The sequence below is a fragment of the Symphalangus syndactylus genome, chromosome Y (genome assembly GCF_028878055.3).
Source record: "Symphalangus syndactylus isolate Jambi chromosome Y, NHGRI_mSymSyn1-v2.1_pri, whole genome shotgun sequence".
NCBI classification, from domain to species: domain Eukaryota; kingdom Metazoa; phylum Chordata; class Mammalia; order Primates; family Hylobatidae; genus Symphalangus; species Symphalangus syndactylus.
Genome location: NC_072448.2, coordinates 19588782 through 19611837, shown reverse-complemented (window position 1 = coordinate 19611837; position 23056 = coordinate 19588782). Strand labels below are relative to the sequence as shown.

At 42.9% G+C, this 23056-nt stretch overlaps 1 protein-coding gene across 1 annotated transcript; it reads right to left on the bottom strand.

The window, feature by feature from the left end:
* Positions 1 to 9588: 9588 nt before the first annotated feature.
* LOC129476690 (RNA-binding motif protein, Y chromosome, family 1 member A1-like) lies at positions 9589 to 22290 on the bottom strand. Its single transcript, XM_055269568.2, has 10 exons — positions 22160 to 22290; positions 20035 to 20147; positions 19425 to 19528; positions 16231 to 16408; positions 14170 to 14322; positions 12048 to 12162; positions 10976 to 11086; positions 10454 to 10564; positions 10281 to 10369; positions 9589 to 9873 (listed from the first exon to the last, which is right to left on the bottom strand). The coding sequence occupies exons 1-10, from the start codon at positions 22261 to 22263 to the stop codon at positions 9674 to 9676; spliced, it is 1278 nt and encodes a 425-aa protein (XP_055125543.1). The 5' UTR covers positions 22264 to 22290; the 3' UTR covers positions 9589 to 9673.
* Positions 22291 to 23056: the final 766 nt, after the last annotated feature.

The window sequence follows — 23056 nt, the reverse complement described above, 5'->3', positions numbered from 1 at the left end:
TTTGGCATTTAGAAACTATCTGCTGAATGTTTGTGACATTTTCGTGCAAGTTAGATTCCAGGCCACTTGATACTAATTTTCTATTTAGAATTTGGGTTTGGAGAGCTATTTTTCCTTTACAGTTTTTATTTTTTTTTTTTATTATACTTTAAGTCGTAGGGTACATGTTCACAACGTACAGGGTTGTTACATAGGGATACATGTGTCATGTTGGTTTGCTGCACACATCAACTCATCATTTACATTAGCTATTTCTCATAACGCTATCCCTCCCCAGCCCTGCACTCCACTGACTGCCCCATGTGTGGTGTTCCCCGCCCTGTGTCCACATGTTCTCATTGTTCGACTCCTACTTATGGGTGAGAACACGTGGTGTTTGGTTTTCTGTCCTTGTGGTAGTGTGCTTAGTATGATGGCTTTCAGCTTCATCCATGACCCTGCAACCACAAAGAGATACCATCCCATGTCTGCGAGAATGGCAATCATTAAAAAGTCAGGAAACAACAGATGTTGGAGAGAATGTGGAGGAATGGGAATGCTTTTAAGTTTTTCTTTTAAGTATATTTTAAGGATATACTTATCCAGACGTGGAGTGTACAGTGCAGGTCATGGTCAGTGGGACCTCCAAAGGAGGCACCCCTTTCAAATTGGAGGCTCTGCAGGAGAGGGCAGCCGGGGCACGGAGCTCGAAGGTGCCCTTCAGGGAGGAGAAGGTGCTGGTGATGGGCAACATGGTGGCGCGGTACAGGTGGTGGTTGAGGAGAAGGCCAACATGGAGCCTGGTGGAGGGCCAGCAGACACAGCCTGGCCCTGGCCCCAGCAAACCGCAGCCAGCGACAGACTCACTGGAAGTCCTTCATTCGGACGGAGCACAGTTCCATGAATACTCAGGCCACCTGGCCTGCCCACGGCTGAGACGGAAGCTTTGGCAGAGGTGCCTCCCGGGCCTGGATGGCACAGGGGCCATCAGCCGGGGCATCTCCAGCTTCTGGGCCACAGCCACATCTTTGCAGCTGCCCATTGGGAATGACTGGCAGCAGGGGGTGGGCATCTGGCTTCTGGAGGTGGGGAGCAGGGGAGCCAAGCAAGCGGCAACGGGGCCAAGCAGGAGGCAGGGGATGGGGGATAGCGAGGGGTGCTGAGGCCAGGGTCCTGCAGATAGGAGGGCAGCTTGCTTGGAGGTGCCCTGAGAGCACGTGGTAGGGACTGGGAGCCAAGCTCAGCACTCACAAGGGAGAATAGCGGCCCCGTGGACCCTTCACGCGCAGCAGAAACTTGAAGGGCATGTTTCCATGAGAAAGTCCTTGGAGGAAGGGGAGTCTGCATGCCCAAGCCAGCCATAGAAACCACCCTGGCTGCCTACGACTGTGTCCAGCAGCCTTACCCCAGAAGCACAAGGTGCTTAAGGCTGGGGTTCACGGTGCACGGGGCTGCTGTCCTCTGCAGGGCAGGCAACAGCTCCCCAGATAGGCTTTCTTCCTTCTGCCTGCACTGCACCCAAAGAGCTGTAGGCCCTGAGCCTATACAACCTCCGTTGCACAAACACCTCCATTACACACACGGGAGCCCCATGGGGACAGACAGGCACAGCCCTGCAGTCCCTTCTATCCACAGCAGCTCCCTCTAGTGGACACGCCCACCCTTCAGCTAGACCAGGAGAAGAGGGGACTGCACAGCTGAACACCCTCAGAAGAGCGTGTCCAGCATCCAGCATACAATGGCCATGTGCAGCTCAGCAACTCTGAAGAAACAGCCGCCTCACACAACAGCACCCCACATCCAATCCCCTGCCGACTTGTGCTGCCCATTCGTTGTCGGCAGAGGCTCTCTGGGCCTCCCTCCACCCTCGCACAAGACCAAGGCATCCACTACCGTGCTCCCAACACTGGACAGAGACAGGACCACCAATGCAGGGTGCCAGGCCAAAGGTTTTGGGATAGCCCTGCCAAACACTCTCCCAGCTCTTGCAAAGTTGTAGGGTGTTTCCTGGCACGCCCACCCAATCATCTGGAGGTTCCTTGAACAGAGGCAGATTGTGCAGCACACCTACATGTGGGCGGGGTTCAGAAACCATGAGGACGTCCTGCTAAGTAAGCTACAGGATGGATTTGAAGTTCAGGCTGGGGAGCCCGGGTCTGGGGGACGGGTCCAAGGTCCTGTTCAGGTTGAGGTCCTCCTGGGGCACAGGGGTGTGTAAGCGGGAGAGCTGGGAAGGGGAAACACATGCTTCACCCCAGCCAGCAGGCCCTCAGCCCAGATAGATGAAATGGATCCTCTGAGTCTCTCCTCTACTCCTTGGCATGGCAGGTGGAGGAACTCAGCCATCCGGGGTACCGGCAGCAGGATGAAGTGTTCCTTTCGTCACAACCTTTATTTCCACCATAAAGTGATCACTAAGGAATATCGTGTCGGCATCCTTGGTAAGGAGTGCCTCCTGGCATGGTAGAGGGGGTGGAGTGTGGGACCCTAGGCCTGGCCTGAGCCTTTCCGACTCTTGTTCCAGGATACAGGGCCTCTGGCTCTAGTGTAGTCCAGTGGTGCTAGAGTCATGAGGAGAAGCCCCAGCTTCAGGCAGGACACAGCCTAACTGAGCTTCCTCAGCTAGTTGGCTGTGACCAGTCAGGGTCAGCCAGGATTGCTGAGGTGGGGGCCACTGTGGGGCGTCATGGGAAAGGACCTTGCTGGTCTTCCCTTGGCATCTCGGGAACTGGCTTTGAACCATGACCTGACCTGTCACAGACCCCTTTCCCCACTCCCCCAGATCATCAGTCAGGGCTTCTGTCTCAATCCCCTGCAGCACTACATAAGGATTAGGCCCTCAGAGAGGGAACAGAGAGGAGGCCAGGTAAGCAGCCCACAGCTGGGGGCTCCAAGGCCTGTGGGTCCTGGAGCTGTGACATACATGGAGAACTCAAGGCTCAGGGAGGAGCCTGCAGTGAGAAATCCCAGGCCTTCCCTGGACTGGGGGAGAAAGGCCCATATTTCAGAATTGGGGAACCTGAAGTGCCTCAGAGGCAGAAGTGGCAAAGGTCAATGTGTGAGAAGCAAGGCTCAACAGATAGCTGTCTCATCATCCTTCTCTTCTATGCCTTGAGGCCTGCTGCTACCTGGGGTTCAGTTTGGGCTCAACTAGACCGCACGCGAGGCGTGCCTAGGTCTACGTACTTCTAGAATGGCTATCCCAGTCATGTCATGTTCTGTTTCAATGACCCCAGGCTCCCCTGACATGCTTTCTCCCCTCTGCCATCCTCACTCATGCTTCCCTGGCTCCCAAGACATTGCCTATGACATTAAAAAATAGACATAAAGTTTTTAAAATGCCTTAATAATATAGATGTAGATAAAGCATTTTACTGTAAGAAGTGCTTTTCCTCTTTACTTGTATCAAAGTCTTTTTCACGATGGGGAAAAGAATGCAACATACTTTGGGAAGTTAAAAAGTATAAAAGTAAAAAGAAATCCTAATGCAGATGATCAGTTCAACGGCAGGGGATCTTCTGTGTGTGTCCAGGGAGGGAACGTGGCTGAGCGGGAAGGCTCACCTGAGTATAGGTGTAGACACCCACTTTCTCTGGTAACATTGTGGGTATGGGCACGTTCCAGTTTGCGTGTGCAGCCTGTGTGTCTAAGCTGATGCACGCACGTGCACACCTGTGCCTGTGTGCCTTTGTGTACCTTGGTTTTGGGGGGGGCGACACTCCCACCCACAGGTGTGCCTCAAACTTAGCTCTTAAGCTGGCAAGCAGGGCACCGCCGGGTTTGTCAGTCTAACTTCAAGACACGTGAAGCCTGCATGCTAGGGAGAAGCAAAGAGTCCTCATGCTTCTCACAAATGGCAGAGGGAGGAGGACAAGGGTGGCTGGCACGAGCTACCTAGGGGAGATGTCATGAACCTGAAATGACACCCAGAGGGAAATAAAACCTAGTAGCTGCCTGTGTCTTCCTGTGTGTTCGGTCAGGGCATTCAAGTAAGAATCAGTGAAACCTGCAGGGCTTTGGGATTCGCTATTCAGGAATCCCTGTGCACCAGAGTGTCCGGCCCATGAGAGAGTACAGCATGTGGGTCCCACGGGGCCTGAGTCTCCAGGGAGGCTGGCATTCTCCCCAAGAGGGCATGGGTCGGTAGGTGGAAGAGAAACCTGGGCTGGGGGGACACTTATCAGTTAGCCAGGTGGGAACTCAGGAGAGGGCCTGGTGAGCAGCGGCCTGAACGGCCGGTGACACCCCATTCCAGTGCTGCACGTGCGCACACGAGCTTTGCCCCCCGCATCCTCTCCAGGATGCCTCACGTGGGCAGATAGGAAGCAAGGCACACAAGATCCTAAGCTTATGGTCATGAGTGGACCCAGACTGGGGGTTCCCTAGGATCACCAGTCCCAGGAGAACCAGGCACGCAGGGTCTCTTCAGGACAGGGGTAAAATGCATAAGCCCAGCTCTCCACCCAGTGGGTGTCTTGCCCTGATGATGTCAGCCATGGCAGATACAGCTCTTCCACCTAGATTGCAGATCCACAGGCTTACAACCTCCCCCCGGCCTTCTCTGGGACAGGACCCCGGACTCTGGAACAGCCAGTGCCGCACGACGGCTCCTTCCCAGCCGCCAAGCTCCTGCGAGGCTCAGTGGGGACTCTCCTCCTAGTACATGGCCACCCACAGTCACTGTCAACAACCCAGGGCCCTTCTACATTCCGCGATCCTGCCGTCTTAGCCAGCAGTGGGATAACGGGAAGGAAAAGAGCTGGAACAGTCAGAGCGGGGGCCAAAGCCTCACCCTCCCGCAGGGCAAGGGAATGGGGGGATCCTTCCCAGCCCAGGGAGCTGCTTTCCGAACACACCTGGAAGCCCAGCACCAGCTGAGGGATTCACTCTGCCACAGCTGGGCGTGGGGGATTGCAGTGTGTGCCGGGGACCTTGATCCTGGTTGCGGTACCAGGTGTACCTCTCTTCCAGATCACAATATGCTGACACCCTCCTTAACTTGAATGGACTCCTCGTCCTCACCACATGGTGTTAGCTGGAAGTGCTACTCCTGGTGCCCCAGCTGCTGTTTCAAGGCGCAGAGACTGACCAGCAGACCCCTGAGTCCTTGTCCTCTTATCCAAGTAATATCCACAGAAATAGCAAAATAGTGGCACATTAGACCTACTGACATTTTTAAGGCTGATCTCTTTATAAGCATTTCATCCATATGTTTCTGACTTTATCTCACGTATTTTATTTATTTATAACTCTCATTTCAAAATCAATTTTTGCTCGAGTTATTTCAACATATAGCCAAATGTTCCGAGCTATGATACGTAGGTTTCAAGTGGAAAAGTCTGTATCTGCTATTATTTTGGGAAAAAACCATCCAGCACTTGTAAAAATAAGTAATTATTAGGCATGGCCACTGCAGTGGTCTAAAACACACTTTGAAATTTTTCTCAAACCCATTTGAAAATATTACTGATGGGACTGAACACAATACTTGCTTCCGGCAAACAGAAAACACTGCAAGCATTTTCTGCATACTGGGCCACCTCTGGCCTAGTTTAGAAAAGGTGACACAGCTCTGCCTAAGTCTCCTGCTCTCATGGGGACAAACCCCTTAGGAGCCCCCGACCAGTGCATCACGAAGCCTAACACCCTGACAACACTATGCAGAAGGCACATCCAATGGAGAGACTCATAGAAATGGAAAAAGATGTCTGAGGATCTCAGCAGTCCAGCCCCTGCTATTTGAGTCATGCTAGCCATGGCACCTCATGGCATGAGAGGACACCTGCCAATGTGCCCATCCTTGGCCATCACTAGATTGCATCCTCCTGAGTGCCCCTGAACCACAATCATTTGGCTGACAGACTGTGGGAGATTGCGGAGACTGACAGTAAATTATAATTAGCGTTTTAAGCCACTAAGTTTCAGATAATTCTGAAAAGCACTTTAGACTCCTACGAAAACTGAGTTGCCTACTGATTTAACGGCAGAGAGCTGTAAAGGCCAACATCATGAATGCTAATACCCAGGAAAAGTCAAATCATCAAGACTCTGCTAAGCACAACGGATCTTTAATGCCCCTTTGCTATGGCTGGAGAATAACCTAACATGTATCGGATAGAGTTCTTGGAAAGCCTCTGTTCTCATCTCTCGGCTGGGTATGAGTCAACTCCGGTCTGGTTTAATTCCAGGCAACTGCAGCAGCACACCTTTCATTTTAGGTCATGGCCTACACTGATTTTTTGATCACTGACTGTGTCTTTGTCTGTGTGTGTATGTTTTGTGTGTTACCATATTTTATCTGAGGAGGCTAAATAATAGTGCTGTAGTTGTTTTGTAAACATAAAGCATTCCAGAAAGATAATATTGCTTATCAACTGAGCTTTAAAACAGATATGAAATTAGACGTGGCAAGATGCCACATCTAATATCATACCAAAGCTAGCCAAGCTTGGTAGCCCATGGATGTTATCCCGGCTACTTGGAAGGCTGATGCCGGAGAATCCGTTGAACCCTGGTGATGGAGTTTGCAGTGAACTGACATCATCCCACTGTGCTCTAGCCTGGGCACCACAGCGAGACGCTGTCTCAGAAATAAAAAGAGAATAAAATAATAAAATAGGAGAGATCACTGAAGAGAGAAATGCGTCAAACTGGGTGGGCATGGTGGCTCATGTCTGGATCCCAGCGTTTTGAGAGGCTGAGGTGGGTGGATCACTACAGGACAGGAATTCAAGACCAGCCTGAGCAAATGCTGTGAAACCTGGTCTCTTCTGAAAATCCAAAAAAAAAAAAAAAAAAAATTGCCAGTATTGGTGTCGTATGATTGCAGTCACAGCTGCTTAGGAGGGTGTGACTGGACAATTGCTTGAATCCGGGATAGGGAGGGAGCAGTGAGCTGAGATCATGCCACTGCACTCCAGCCTTGGTGACGGAGCAGGATTCTGTCTTATAAAAAAAAAAAAACCAATGAGAGAAAAAGATATAGAGATAAAAAGAATGAAAGACCGGATGGAAGAAAGGGAGGGAGGGAGGAAGGGAATGAAAATTTGTACATAAAAGTTGTAGATACTTTTGGCATACATGCGATATTTTGATATAAGGAATGTGCGCTGGTAAGGGAGGGATCAAAGAGGGGATGGGGATGTGTTAAATCATAGTTGCTTAGAAGGAATAAGATCTAGTGTTCAGTGGCACAGGATGACTACACTTAATAATGACTTATTGTACATCTCAAAATAATTAAAAGAGCAAAGGTGGAATGTCGCTCATACCAAGGAAAGATATGCCAGACTCAGTGGCTCACGGCTATAATCACAACACTTTGGGAAGCCAGGGAAGGAGGATCATTTAAGCCTGAGAGTTTGAGACCAGCCCGAACAATATATCCAAATCAATATATCCAAACAATATATCCATATCCCTACCACACACACACAAACACAAAAGCTGGGCATGGTGGTTAGTGTGTGTCTGTAATTCCAGCTACTTGGGAGGCTGAAAGGGAAGGCTTGCACATTTGAACCCAGGGGTTCAAGGCTGCAGTGAGCTACGATGGTGCCACTGCAGTCTAGGCTGGACAACAGAGTGGGAGCCTGTCTCTAAAAAGGAAAAAGGAATGGCTAAGTGCTTGAACTGAAGGATATCCTATTTATTATTTACATATTTGTTGATTTATATAATTATTTCTTTGTTGGCATCACACTCTGTCACCCAGGCTAGAGTGCATGGTGCAATATCAGCTCACAGCAGCCTCAGGCTCCCAAGTTCAAACAATTCTCTTGCCTGAGCCTCCCAATTAACTGTAACATACTACAGGCACGTGCCACCATGCCCGGCTAATTTTTGTATTTTTGGTAGAGATGGGGTTTCACGGTGTTGGCCAGCCTGGTCTTCAACTCCTGTCCTAAAGTCGTGTGCAAGCCTCGGCCTCCCCAAGTGTTAGAATTGAAGACCTGAGCCATCACATCTGGACAGTAAGATACACAAGACTAAGGAGATTTATCTTTTCACTTCGTCCTCACAATGCTACAGGTGAATGAAAACACAACTTCGTAACATGAATACCTCACTTGAAAATCAAAGTTGGTGACTTCTCCCTTTAAAATTATTTGTACCCTTACCCTATAAAAATTGATGATCCCGTCAAAATTTTTCAAGAAAATACTTTCTCCTTGCAGATTAGTCTGTTAATTGTAAGAATTATGGACTGTAAAACTTCTGGAACTTGATGTATTTCACTTGTTTCCTTTGTATCATCAGGAAAATTAATTGATTTAGTACTTATTTAGATCCAAATATTTTTATCATTCAATGATTTCTTAAAACTTCAAGCAATCCCGTCGGAAACTTTATGCTGTTGTTTATGTTTTATACACTTCACTTTCCCCAAAGTATGAGGTTTAAAGTGTTTCCATTGCTATCATCAATTAAATCTGATAGGCTGAGAGTGGTGGCTCATGCCTGTAATCTTAGCACTTCGGGAGTCCGAGGAGGGTGGATCGGGATTTTAAGAACAGCCTGGCAAACAAGGTGAAATGCTGTCTGCACTAAAAATACATAAAATTAGCCCAGCTGTGCTGTACACATATCTAATGCCACTTAGTCAGGACGCTGAGGCAGGAGAATAGCTTGGACCCAGAAGGCAGAGGTTGCAATAAGCCAAGACAGAGCCACTGCACCCCAGCTTGGGCAACAAAGATACACTCCATCTCAAAAAAAAAAAAAAAACTGATAATATGCCAACCATTCTAGATTATTCCTATTTGTAAGAACGCATTGCTAAACCATTACTTACAACATCCATTGTAAAAATGTTCAAGAAAAAATTAATGTGAGTGTCTCACAAGACGAAACACTTACTTTCCACTATTTAAACTACAAACATTTATCATTCATTGTGCTATGCATCTGAGAAACTTGGCTGGTTCACTTCTGATTTAGGTAAAAAAAAAAAAAAGGTTTCATTACCATTATCCTCCTTCAATCACAGAATGCTACACCCAGAATGTTCCGGATGTCTTAAACTTTAGTATCAATGACATCTAATTATTTCCTTTGACCTGTACTATTCCTCTAAAAAATAAACATTTTATGGTGAGGCAGACAGTTTTGTAGTCTTTCTGAAGACTTCTCAAACATTTTAACCTTGTTAGTTTTTAAAGAGAGACAGCCTAATTAGAAAACTTGAGCAGCCTGCAAGGGGGACATAACAGATGCTTAATTTTGTATCTGTGTTCAAAGAAACAAAGGGAAATGTACAACGAACTACACAATTTACTCCCCTATTGAATTTGCTTTAAGCATTTGCCGCTAACCAATAACACCAGGCACTTCGCATTACATGTAAAATTTTATTGTGAAAATTGTAAGGTAGATATTACATCTAAACACTTTTCAAATAGCATCAACAAGTATGAAATCACTTTGAAAAAAATTCCTTTTCCTTTGAATACCTCAAAACATTCATGGAGGAAGTTAGTATCTACCTCTCTCCACAAAACCAATATGTTTCTCTTAGTAATACGCAGGTAACGATGCAGAAATAACATTTCAATTTCTGATTTGCAAACAAGGTTTGGCATGCAGTAACTATTATTTGGAACACTTGCTTTAATATCTACTTAGGTCTCCTTTTGCAGATCCACTTTCCCCACCATCTACTGTACATGCCACATAACTTGAGCTACCATAAGCTTCACGAGGAGCAGGAAGGCAGATTCCTTCGGCCTTTTCCGCAAACATGCTCACGATCGCCGTAATAAAAATCACCACAGCTCCTTGAGTAACTCTCCCGACTTCTGCCATATCTATCTCCTTTATTACCATATGCATGGCAGGTGCTTCCATCATAAGACATCCGAGGCCCTCGTGCAGGTGGTGCACCATGAGAGGCCCCTGCAGGGTTGATAAAATAGTATGTTGGACTACGTTTAAACATTTTTACTGCTATCATTAAAGCATGAATTAAAGTACTATTTGGAAATATCTGCTTTCCTCTGCCTTTGTTGACAGGATATTAATCAAGCCTTCAATGGTCAGAAGGTTTTATTTAAAAGAAGTGTAAGAGCATTATTTTGAAGCTTAACAACCTTCATTCTAAAGTAAATGTTGAGTCACATTTTCTTAACGTGAACTGAAGTTCTCACCTTCATATCATTCCCTATGCTTTATACTGTTATGAATACTCAATACTTAAACATGTTGCATATGTCCTTTATAATTTTCCTTAGAATTTCATTAAAATAACAATCTGGTCTATTAAATAAAATTCTGTAATTTACAAATCCATCCTGGACCCTTACCATATCTCTGAAATGCATCTCTATAAGAACTTCCACCTACATGTTCGGAGTGATCTCTACCACGGGCCTCGCTGTAGCCATCGCAATAACTAAATTGAAAAAGAAAAGTTTTTTAATGTCAGAACGAACAATTTAAGAAATCTATTTCATAAATCCAGATAACATTATACTACCTATATCCTCTGGAGGAATATTCATCCCAACTAGAATGACCATAATCACGGTATGCATCGTCTTTAGGTGGTGGAGCATAATCCATGGTTTCTCGGCAACTTCCATGATTTCTGTGTGCACAAGTTTAAGCAACAAATTTTAAATTTTCAACTTCTAGTGTCCAAAACATAACTAAATTACAACTTAAACACAATTACATTGCCAAACATCTAAATAAATATTGCCCCAAATAAAATGCCCAAAAAGCCCAAATGCCCAAAATGCCCAAATGCCCAAGAGGCACATGAAAAAGATACTCATAATCAGTGGTTCAGAAAATGCATTTCAAATCCAAAAGGAGCTTCCACACTTCACACACACACACACACACACACACACACACACGAAGGGCAATAGATTTTAAAAAGCAGGAAACAGCAAGTGTTTGAGAGGATGTAGATCAACTGGAGCCCTGATACAATGTTAGCTGGAATGAACAATTTAAGAAATCTATTTGACAAATCCAGAAAAAGTTACAGTACCTATATCCTCTGGAGGCATGCTCATCCCGAGTAGAATGACCATAATCACGGTATGCATCGCCTCTAGATGGTGGAGAATAATCCCTAGTTTCTCGGGAACTTGGATGATTTCTGTGCGCGTAAGTTTAAGCAACAAATTTTAAATTTTCAACTTCTAGTATCCAATATATGACTAACTTACAACTTAAAGAAAATTAAAAGGCCAAACATCTAAACAGATATTTCTCCAAATAAAATAGGCAAATGAATGCTCAAAAAGCGCATGGGATGGACATTCATATTCAGTGATTCAGAAAGTGCATTTCTTTTTTTTTTATTATACTTTAAGTTCTAGGGTACATGTGCGTGATGAGTTAATGGGTGCAGAAAATGCATTTCAAATCCAAAACAAGGTAACATATTTCACACACAGACTGGAATGGCAGTAAATTTTAAAAAGCAGGAAATAACAAGTGATTGAGAGGATGTAGGTAAATTGGAACGCTGATACAATGCTGGTTGGAATGGAAAACGATGCAGCTACCATGGAGAAATGTGGTGGTTCCTCAAGAAAACAAACATAATTATCACAGGACCAAGCAATTCCACTCATATACACCCAGAATTGAATAAGTGTACTCAAACACATATTGGTGCATAGAAATACTGGGGTGGAAACATCCCAGATCAAATAATGGCTTAACAGCCTGTGGAAGAAGTGAAGTGCTATGATGTAAATGAACCTTCAGGACATCACGCAAAAGGAAAGGAGACAAACACAAAAAGTCATGTCGTGTTTGAGCACGTTAACATTAAATACCCACAACAGGTAAGTTCAGAGGCAGAACACAGATTGGTGTTTGCTAGCAGCTGAGGAAAGGGAGAAAACGGAAGGGACTGCCTAACTGGTAGCTGGAGTTTCAAATTGGAGTGATGAAAATGTTTTGGAACTTGATGGAAGTAGTTGTTGCATGACACAGAATGTACTAACCACCACTTAACTGTTTACCTTATAATATTTAATTTTGTTACGTGAATTTCATCAAAACAGTAAAAAAAAAAAATCAACTGTGTTTTTTAATTTTTCCTTTACCTATCCTTAGTTGCATAACCATCATCTCTCGGTGACATATGACCATTTCTCCAGGAAGAGATTGTTACTCGGCGTGGAGGAACTCCATAATTCTCTCTTCTTCGTGATATGGGACCTTCAACATTAAAATGATGGAACATTATGTAAAGAACACCAAACCTGAAACACTATTTTCTCTTCTCTCAAATAACTTTTTAAAATTATTTCTTCTGTGACTCCGTTCTTTGTTTCCTAAATTACTAGACAGTCATGATACTGTGAATGCTTCTTATGGCTCTGGATAATCCAAAGGCTCCCACAAGGCCAGTTCTTCCAATGAAGCTGAAGCCGAACATTAATTCTTAGGTAGAAGTTCATTTGTAGTGGTTAATAACTACTTACTTATTATTTGCCTTTTCATATGAATTACTGACGACTACTCATGACACAGGGAAAACATGTAAAACCATCAAACTCTTCACTGATTTTAAAGTTTACATACATTGTCCTTTCTCAGCCGAAGAAAGTGAATTTCCCAATATCATTCAGTCCATCTCACATACACATAAATACAGCTACCTTTGAACGCCTATATGCTAAATGTTTACATAAAAGTTCTCCCTCATCTCTAGCTGGTTGGCTCTATCTTCAATGTTGACAAATTAAAATGGACTAGTGAAGATTTTCTAATGATGGCCAAGATTTGCTTTTACTGCAATAAGCAATGCTATGAAAGGGGTCATTACAACATTGTTGCCATTTCAAAATAGAAAATTTTCTCCTTTAAGGTACTCTTCACTTGCTATTCCTTAGAGGTCAGTGTTTCACATATGATACCTTCACTGGCTAATTTCCCAATGGAAATGTGTTGGCTTGGGTATCCTGAAGCCAATAAATACCTCCATTCACCGACACTCTACATACGAAATGTAAAATTGAAAACGGCAGTTTTTAATTTCCTCCATATTAGGATGGAGGACTAAGTAAGAACTTTAATTTGTTCTGCCTAAACCTCCTTGCTAAGAACTTGTCTTTACTGTCTTGTTTTCTTCTGCTCAGTCTGCAGTCTTACAATTCGCCTTCTCAAACATATTACTTCTATTCAATGCTACTGCTCACCTCATGTTGCTTAGTTCTCAATGCTCTCCTCAAACAATTTCAAATCTTACACTAAGGATCCTGGGTTAATGCTTAAACATCGTGGTACAATCTCAATTATTGACTTCCATACACCTGTATTTCACAACTCTGCATTTCTGTGATATCCACTTAATTTAAGAATTTTGGACTCCTACATGTCTACCTTTCAAGCCTTAAATTTATTTTTAAATAATATTTCAGCCCAATGACTCCTTGTCTGCTAAATGCTCTTGTGGTTCTTTTGAATCTTCATATAAGCAGTGAGTATGCCTTGCACATACGCATTACTGAGGTCTCAGAACCTGGATGGCCAGGCTCAGCGGCTCACACTGTGAGTGAGTGTGGAAGGCTGAGGCAGCTGGACCGCTTGAGCCCCAGGCTTTAACAACAGTTTTGACAACGTAGTCAGATCCTCTCTCTACAAAAACATAGGAAAAAAACGTAGCTACGTGTGGTGGTGCACGCCTGTAGCTGCAGAAACTCGGGAGGCTGAAACAGGAGAATTTCTTGAGCCCAGAAATTTGAGGCTGTAGTATGCCATCATCTCACCAGTGCACTCACACCTGGTAAGGGCAAGACTCCAACCCAACAAAGTAACTGAACAAGCAATTTTTAGAATGGGACACCAGGGGACCAATTCCAGGGGATCTAGGAAATGGAAGAATTAATTACATGAAGAAGTCTACCATCAAAGAATACTGCTAGGAACTTTTAGAAAAATTAAGGGGAATTTTCTACCAAACACAGGATTAAAAGGAATGTTGGCCTCACTCTAATCACTTCTTTGGTCTGCAATCGGGAGCTCAAGTATTCCTTCAACATAAATCTGAAATGTACCTAGTGAGATAGAAACTATAATAAAAGCTATCAATCAGTAGTTACGCTCATGTATGTGTCACTTCTCTTTTGCTCTATGAATTTAAAGCTAACCATTCAGGTAAAAGAGCTCATTTTTACTCATACAAAAACTATGGTCTTTCTGTCAGGTAGCGGTAGCATTTACCTCGGTTTCCCATCCAACTATTGCTTCTTGCCACAGCACAAGGAGCAGACTTTTTAGGAGGAGGACCTCCACTTCTTGAAGAGGGACCTCTTTTCACTGCAATGAGTCCCCTGGCATAACTCATCGTGACATCAGGAGTGTATCCACCATCATCTGTATTTCAAACAAAATCTTTTTAGTTAACTAACATCACTGTTTCTTAAATGGCTGAGTTTTAGTTGTTTACAAATATTTTCTACATTTTATAACAAATTCACATTTGTCTAAGCTAATAAAATTAGCATTCCTACATGATATTACTACACTTCAAGCAATAAACGTCCATGTAGAAAATCTAGAAACATACTCAAGTATCATAATATGTTGGTATGAGACAGAGATGTGGGAAAACAGGGGGCAGAAATCTATCCGCAAAATATATGAATATAATATGCATAAAAATATTAAAAGAAAAATGATAAATGACTGTTTATATCATTCTGTAATGAGGAAAAATATTCAAAGCATATCATAAAGATAAACTAAATTCCATCCAAAGAAACTCAAATATTTCCAATACCAAGAAGTGACATATCAGGAAAATACATCGTCTCTAAAATCTGTGAACACAATATAGAATGCTTAAAATTCCCTTACGAGACACTAATTTTCAGATTAGACTATGCTAAATTTTTAGTCTTTAAGAATTGCATGTTAAATAATATAAAAGTATTTTATATATCTACAAAAACGTAGATATATGCCAATTGCCAGGTGATGTTACAGGTTAGAATATATATACACATTCTCGTACGTGGCAGAGTATAATTGAACCTCACCCTCAAGATCAATGGAGACAAAATAACCATGAAGCTATGCATCTTAAAATGGAGCAAACACTGCAATTTCAACTTGAAAAAACATCTCCACTTAATTACACATCTGGTGATTAAAACTCCAAGTTAATTGTTAGAGTTTTGAAGGTCGGTTAATAGATAATACAAGTTAACCAACAGCTTTATTTATTTATTTATTTATTGAGATGGACTGTTGCCCTATCACACAGGCGGGAGTGCAATGGCATAAACTTGGCTCACTGCAGCTTTTGCCTCCCAGGTTCCCGTGATTCTCCTGCCTCAGCCTCCCGAGTAGCTGGGATTACGGGTGCACACCACCAAACCAGGCTCATTTTTTTGTATCGTTAGGAGAGACAGGGTTTCACCATGTTGGCCAGGCTGGTCTGGAAGTCCTGACCTCCTGGTCCACCTGCCCTGTACGCCCCAGGTGCTGAGGTCACAGGCGTGAGCCACCTCGCACAGCCCATGCAACAGCTTTTTCTTTCTTTCTTTTTTTTTTAAATAGATGGTTTGTTTTTCTTTTATATGTCAAAATGGACCCCTCATTTCTGTTAGGTAAATCACTCAATAAATATCATTTTCAGTGACTCGTCCTCCAGCAAAGAAAGGTACATACGTGTCTGTGAAGCAGTCGTTTTTACACCTTTCCAGAGTCACAGACTCTTTTCAGAAATTAAAGTTCTGCATTTCTTAAATTGAAAATGCTTTATGGCGGACCAATGTACAAACTCTCCCTATCAAAATTACAAAGCAATAGATTTGCATAGATGTTGGCACGTGTATACACAAGGAAACAAATACTGCAAAATCAATCTTAAGTACTGAGTTACTTTTTCCTGTTGGAAAGTTTTAAGTATTACATCGTCCTTTGATAATACAACTGATATGAAGTTCTGGGCCCCAAAGTAGAAAACTCTTAAAATATAATCCACATAAATGAGTTCTGCAGAAAACCGGTTAAGTACAGGCAATCAGCATTCATAAACACAACTCAGTTTGAATTGTGTGTTACTTCAATGCAAACTTATTACAATTTTAAAACAAATTTTAGATATTACTTCAATCATTCTTATAATACACCTTTAGTACTCACAAATAATTTTGCTTTTTATCAATAAGTTAATTTTCTGTCCATAAAGGAAATAAAAAAATTGAGAAATTTCGATATCTTCAACCTTATTTTCTTTCAGTCCTATGGTTCCATCTTTATATTTTAAAACATTACCTAAGTGTCCTTCATGGGAGGGAAGCCACCCTCTTCTTCCTTCACTACTTCCTCTTGCAGATCTCAGACTTCCATAAGGGCTTCTGTTTCTTGAGGAAGCTGGTGGTCTCCACCTACCACCACTTTGAAAAGATGGTTTCTTGGCTTGTTCTACTTTTATTGCTTTTCCATCCAAACACTACAAGTATTAACGGTACTATCAGTTACCACTGGCACATTTAACGTAAGCACATTTTACAAACATTTTTGCATCAACTATAGTTCAATTTGAGGTATTCTCTCCAAAAGGAAATTATTTTACTCCTAAAATGAACACATCTTTCGCAATGCCAAATTTGAGACATTTACTGAGCACATGCCTTCCATTAAGGGATCAAACACAAATTCAATTATTCAAATTCCTTGAAAACTTCTCCATTATTAAAAAAAAAAAAAAAAAACTCAAACCTAAAAAAAGATTCACCCATCACACATTCTATGGAGGAATGGGGCACATCTGTTTTTTACAATATATAATCCACTTCATCTTTGTATTCACATCACTCATTTAAAGTTTCACTGTCCCAACGAAACCTGTGTCCTTTTTAAAAAATGAGCTTACTTTTTCAGAATGATTAGTCACATTAGTCATTATAAGTTGTTTCTTGTTGGATTTGCTAACACTTACATAAAATGTCCCCATATGATTTACAATTCTACATTTACTCTAAAAATGTTTCTGTAAATGTGATCCTTGTTTGATCTCATTAAAGATTTTTGCCTTATTCATTTCTTATATTGCCTTACTCATTTCTTATATTGCCTTAGATGTGCCCCTAAAAAACAATTCGTAATATAGTACTTCATGTAATTTCTCAGAAATGCTTAAATATCCTAATTAACTTCACAATAACATTTTTCACTGTAATCTTTTCTACAGGCCACAGCAATTTTTGAAAGCAGTTCAGCTAATAACGAGATTTAAAAATTACATGGCTTTTGTTATTTGGAGGAAGGACTTAAATCCCTGACAAGACCTCTTGAAGCCACATCGCCAGTTGTTCCTACCTTGAAACTTCTTTCGTTATTTCTGGGCTCAAAATATTTTCCCCAGATTTGCCCATGGCTGCTTCCTTCCCCGTGTTCTCAAGTCAGCCAAAATTCCTTAACTGTTAATTCCACCTGAAAACTCTAAGAATCTCCTTTACTGGCTATCTTAACATTTATGTGCATACAACATTCATATTTAACACAATAAAATATGTGAGATGAAGTAATTTAGAAATAACATTGGCCGGGTGTGGTGGCTCACACCTGTAATCCCAACACTTTGGGAGGCTGAGGCAGGTGGATTATGAGGTGAAGAGATACAGCCCATCCTGGCCAACAGGGTGAAACCCTATCCCCACTCAAAGTACAAAAATTAGCTGGGCGTGGTGGCGCGCCTCTGTAGCCCCTGGTACTCAGAGGCAGAGGCAGGAGAATCGCTTGAACCCGGGAGGCGGAGGTTGCAGTAAGCCAAGACGGCCCCACTCCGATCCAGCCTAGGGACACAGCGAGTCTCCATCTTAAAAAACAAACAAACGAACAAAAACTTTTCACAAATTATCTGCTGTTTTGCTTGAAAACTTGAGGGAAAAAATAAATTATCATAGATTTCTATACATAAGTCAAAATTATCTCCATACCTACCACAAAGCCATGAACCAAAAGCAACTTTCGGTTTCTACCACAGCTTAAAATATTAATTTATAAGAGTGAATAAAAATGTACTTTCTGCTATGTGCCAGGAAGTGTGCTAGATGTAACAGAAATAAAAGCAATTAGGAAGACTTAAATATGCAATATATACAATTTCACAATCAATATATTAATATATAGTACAGTGAGTACAAAATACCTACAATATGCAATGAGGAAGAAAATATGAAATCTATATTGTTTTTGAAGCATCAATTATTATTTCTGAGACATACGAGGGGAAGGACAATTCTCAAGAAGTCCAAAAAACATTTTGGGGACAGCGTAAAGACTAACAGGAGCTAAAAACAGATTGGGATAATGTTAACTTTTTCATTTTATTTACTTATTTACTTTTCAGACGGATTCTTGCTCTGTGGCCAGCCTGGAGTGCATCGGCGTGATCTCGGCTCACTGCAACCTCTGCCTCCCTGCCTCAGCCTACTGAGTAGCTGGAACTATAGGCGCACACAACCAGATGTGGCTAATTTTCCTTTCTTTTGGATTTTAGTAGAGACAGGGTTTCACCACGTTGGCCATTATGGTTTCGTTCTCCTGACCTTGTGACCTGCCCTTCTCGGCCGCCCAGTGTGCTGGGATTACATGCAGGAGCCACCATGCAGGGCATGATGGGGATAATGTCATAAAGCAAAGAAGCACTAAAGGGCACAGAAGGAAATGATCTTGACTACAATGTAAAGGAATTCAATAATTAATATAGTTACATGAAAGTTTAACGCTTTACTAAACACACAATCCCTAGATTTAAGACTCAACAGGACAGGAGACCATTGGTTGAATCAAAACAAGTCCTCAAACACACTGGAGAAAGGAGTCATTAGGTATTCATGTTACGTAACTCACTCTGGTGACAGGAAAGAAGTGTCCTTAGGAGAAAAAGCAAGGATGCGGCAAAAATGTCAGTTACTTCTTCTGTTATCTGACTTCAATGTTCTCATATTATTTTCTATTCTCAACTACTTAACATTTCCTTAAATGTAAAGGTCTTATTTAAATATACTTTCTCAAGAATATATTTTCAGAAAATATATTCTTCAAGAAAGAAAGAATCTTTCCTTCTTGTGAGTCTGTCTAGATATCAATCTACAGTTTGTCTATGCTCTAAAAGTATTTCCATGAATTGGAAGTACTTCAATTAACAGCATGTAATAAATATTGACTTATTACTATCATTTACATGAGGGTTCCTTATAAGTTTTAAAGCTCTTCGAAACCTTTTAAAATCTATTTACACTCATACTGAAATACAAACATAGAAAAAGGTTACCATAAATTAATTTATATAATGTTAATTCCAATACCCTTCCAACTACACTTGCAGGTATATGGCACAAAGAAGAGGATGGCTTCATATGACATTCTACTATCTTCGAAAGTTTAGTAATATTAAAAGGACCCAGAAATACTGTTAATTGAAGAACAGAGTAAGAATATTCATAATAAGGGACTCTTACCTTTCCATTCATATCTTTGGCAGCATTCTTAGCATCTGCAGGGTTCTCAAAAGTAATAAATGCAAAGCCTCTGCATTTGCTGGTTCGATCCTTTATCAAAAGAACTCAAATACATGAAAACATTTTACATTAATATAACGGACTCATCAAGGTGCTAACCATCTGAAAGTTATTACATCAAACTAAAAAATAATTGCATTTCACGTCACTATTATTGTTCTTAATACTGAGCCACCCCTATAGTCAGTCTGTTTTATTCCAGTTTGTTCCTGAACTCCACAACACATTTACTTTTCCTCATTTTCCTTTCTACATAGTAGGTTATCCTTTCCATAGAACCTTAACCTGGTACTATGAGAATTTTCCAAATATCAAACAGGTACTACAAAATAAGAGTTTAAAACAGATAAGGCATTTTAATGTAGGTATACAATGAACTTTGAAAAAAATATATCTTTTCAAAACATATATATATATATATATATATATATATACGTAACATACAGATTTTAAACATACATGTTGAAATATACATATGAAAATACACACACACACACACACACACACACACACACATACACACACACACACGCACGGTTTTAAGAGTTACCTTCTGATATGGGACCATGTTTCCCAAATACTGCTTTAAGCATTTTCTCATCGGTCTCTCTATTGAGGCCACCAATGAAAAGCTTGCCAGGACGATCTGCTTCTACCATTGTGCTGTAATGGTAAAAAACTATCTATATTTAGGTAAAAATAAATAAGCTAAAAATATAAAATCTTATTACATACTGTGTTGAAAATCCAAGTAAAATTCCCTTCCCGAGCGTGACATATTTTTAGTATTTCTTACCTCAAATATGTAAAATTCGTAACACTCAGAGCAAAGGGGCACTAACTTCATGGACAACTGCTGCATTTTAGTCTGTACCTGACAAAAACCTCATTTCTAAAAATTAGATAAGAAAAGCTATCATAATTTTCCTAAGTTGCAATATGAAGAATACCCCCATTTAAATAATTTTATTTGAAAACTATCTATTTATGAGCTACCGTGTGATGTTTTGCAATATCTTCTTTCTTGAGATGCCTATCTCCTGTCGCCAAAGTGCACTGTTCACCACAGCCTCCTCCACCCAGCCTCAACTGATCTTCCCACATCTCAGCTTCCCAAGTGGCTAGTATTACAGGGGCTTTCTACCACAGCCGTGCAATTTTTTCTGTTTTTAAAAATAAACAAGGGTTTCCCCAGATTGCCCAAGCGAGTCTCCAAATCTTGGGCTCAAGTGTTCTACCGGCTTGGGAGTACCAAACTGATGGGATTTCAAGGCTGAATCACCACACTCAGCATGATATTTGGATAAAAGATTAAATCAAGCTACTTAAAATCTTCTCGGGAGAGAATATTTTAAATATTTTTACAATCTTTTAGTGAGTTGAAATATACAATAGGTCAAAGATCCTCAAACCCTAGTCTTCAACCCGTACCTTTCTGTGGCTTGAATGTGATGCCGGAGGATGACATGTAATACCTGTCTGTGGAGAATGTAACTTACGCCTGAGGATGACCTGAGGTGGTACAGTTTTATCCGGAAACCATCCTCCCTACTCCCTCGCTGCCCCTCCCTGTCCCCGTGGCAGCCCCACTGCCCCACCTGTCCTCTGTCACATGGCTCCTACCGGAAGACCCGCCCCACCACGTGCCCCTTGGGGACCTGCCGCCAGCCCCCACTCCCAAACGTGTCCACCTCGCCGCCTTCTTCCCCTGCGCAACCCTTGTTTGAGGAAAAATTGTCTTCCGCTAAACCAGTCCCTGATGCGAAAATAGCAATGAAAGAGTCCATTATGTTACCCAGGCTGGTCTCAAACTCCTGACCTCAAGCCATCCTCCGACCTCCACTTCCCAAAATGCTAGGATTACAGGAGTAAGTCAGTGTGCCAGGTTAACAGAATAACTTAAGCGCATCAATTTTGTTCCCGTTTTAGGCTACCTAACTCCATTTATCTCGATTATACCCACTTATTCGGTTTAAATTATTTACGGTGCCAAAGATACATGAAACATGTTTCAAATACTGCCCTACAACGAAGGAGACAATTAAAGGCTAAACTGAGATTATTTATGGCCCCATATTTCTACATACCCTAAAGTTACACCATTTATGTCCAAATTTGATAATTTCTTCCAAGCAAATCAGACACGTGACATGTGCTAACCAAAAGTGTAACTTTTTAATCGCAGTGGTTAAGTCTATTGCCTGTATTTTGAATTATGACCACATTCACAGAGAAAACCCGCTTTAACAAAAAGTGCACATGAAAACAATGGCGCCTTAGCACCATCTCCCACAACTAGTCGGACATAGTAGGTAGTTAAAGGTAGAATCCTCAAGAAAAATCAATGAGTGCAACGAAAATGAGTTTCTTAATAGCACTAAGGAGTTCTCTCCCCACTGTCTCCTCCCGTAATTCAACACCCACACATAGCAAACCCCTCCCCTTGTATAGACAAAATCCCAAACCTTTGCTTTCTATTCTTGCCGAGAGACCGAGCTGTCCAGAGCAACAGCAAATACGGCGCTTTTTAGTCGGACAAAGAGCCTGAGGTTCGCCTGGCCCTCAGGTCGTACGGATCCGGCTTCGGAACACCACAGGGCCAACCGCACGAACGACGCCAGGCGCTAACCTGAGAGGGACGGACGCCGGAAGACGTGCCCGGAAATCCCGCCTACCTCCAGCGGCCAATCATTGCGAAGGCGGTGGGCGTCGGCCAGTTGTTGCGAAGGCTGCCTGCGTGTCCTGAGGCGCCCCGCCCCTGGCTGGCCTGCAGCTCCATCCTCTCGCGGTAACTCTTCTGAGATGCCGCTTGTGCCTTGTGCCAGGTGGCGGTGGATTCAGGCACGCAGGAGACGGGAGCCCTTTGGAATTGTGGTCCTCCTGAGTGTGGCGAGACATTAAACCACAGGGAACACATGAAACATCTCACTTCATTAGGCAGGATAGGCTGTTGGTACTGAATATTGCCGAAACAGAGGGGAGAGAGAGAGGGACCAGCGCTGCCCGCTGGGGCGAGGGCAGCGGCGGTGGCTTTGGGGGATTGGGGCAGGGCGGGTGCGTGGGACTAAAGTCGACTGGTACACTGCTGAGGTGGAATTCGTCTGCACCAGAAGCTGAAACCCTGCAAGAATTCTCTCTCCCAGGTCTAGGCAAATACAGACTGAGTTTCATGGTTCCTCCCTGAGGATGCTGTACTCACAGGGGCATTCCAAAGGACTTCTCATCCTGTGCCCTGGGAACACCGGAGGCCAACTGCCATAGTCGCCAATCCAGTGACCCGCGTGCACTGCCTTGCTGGCGCAGAGGCTCTCGCAAGTACAGCGGTGGCCGTGGTGCCTGCTAGCGGGGCTCTGGAAGCCAGGGCCTTGGCCTCCAACTCCAGGGCTGCTGTGCGCAGCTAACCCTGCTGGGTATCTGAGCCCCATTCTGAGTGTGGCGGGCTAAGGGCCCTGTGGGGCTCCTCCGGAACCCTGTTCCACATAGGCGTGGGGCGTGCTTCTCAGCACGGCAAGGCCCGCACGCCTCTCCGGGAGTCGTCTCCAGAGTCGAGGGGCCCCGGGGGGTGTGGGGTG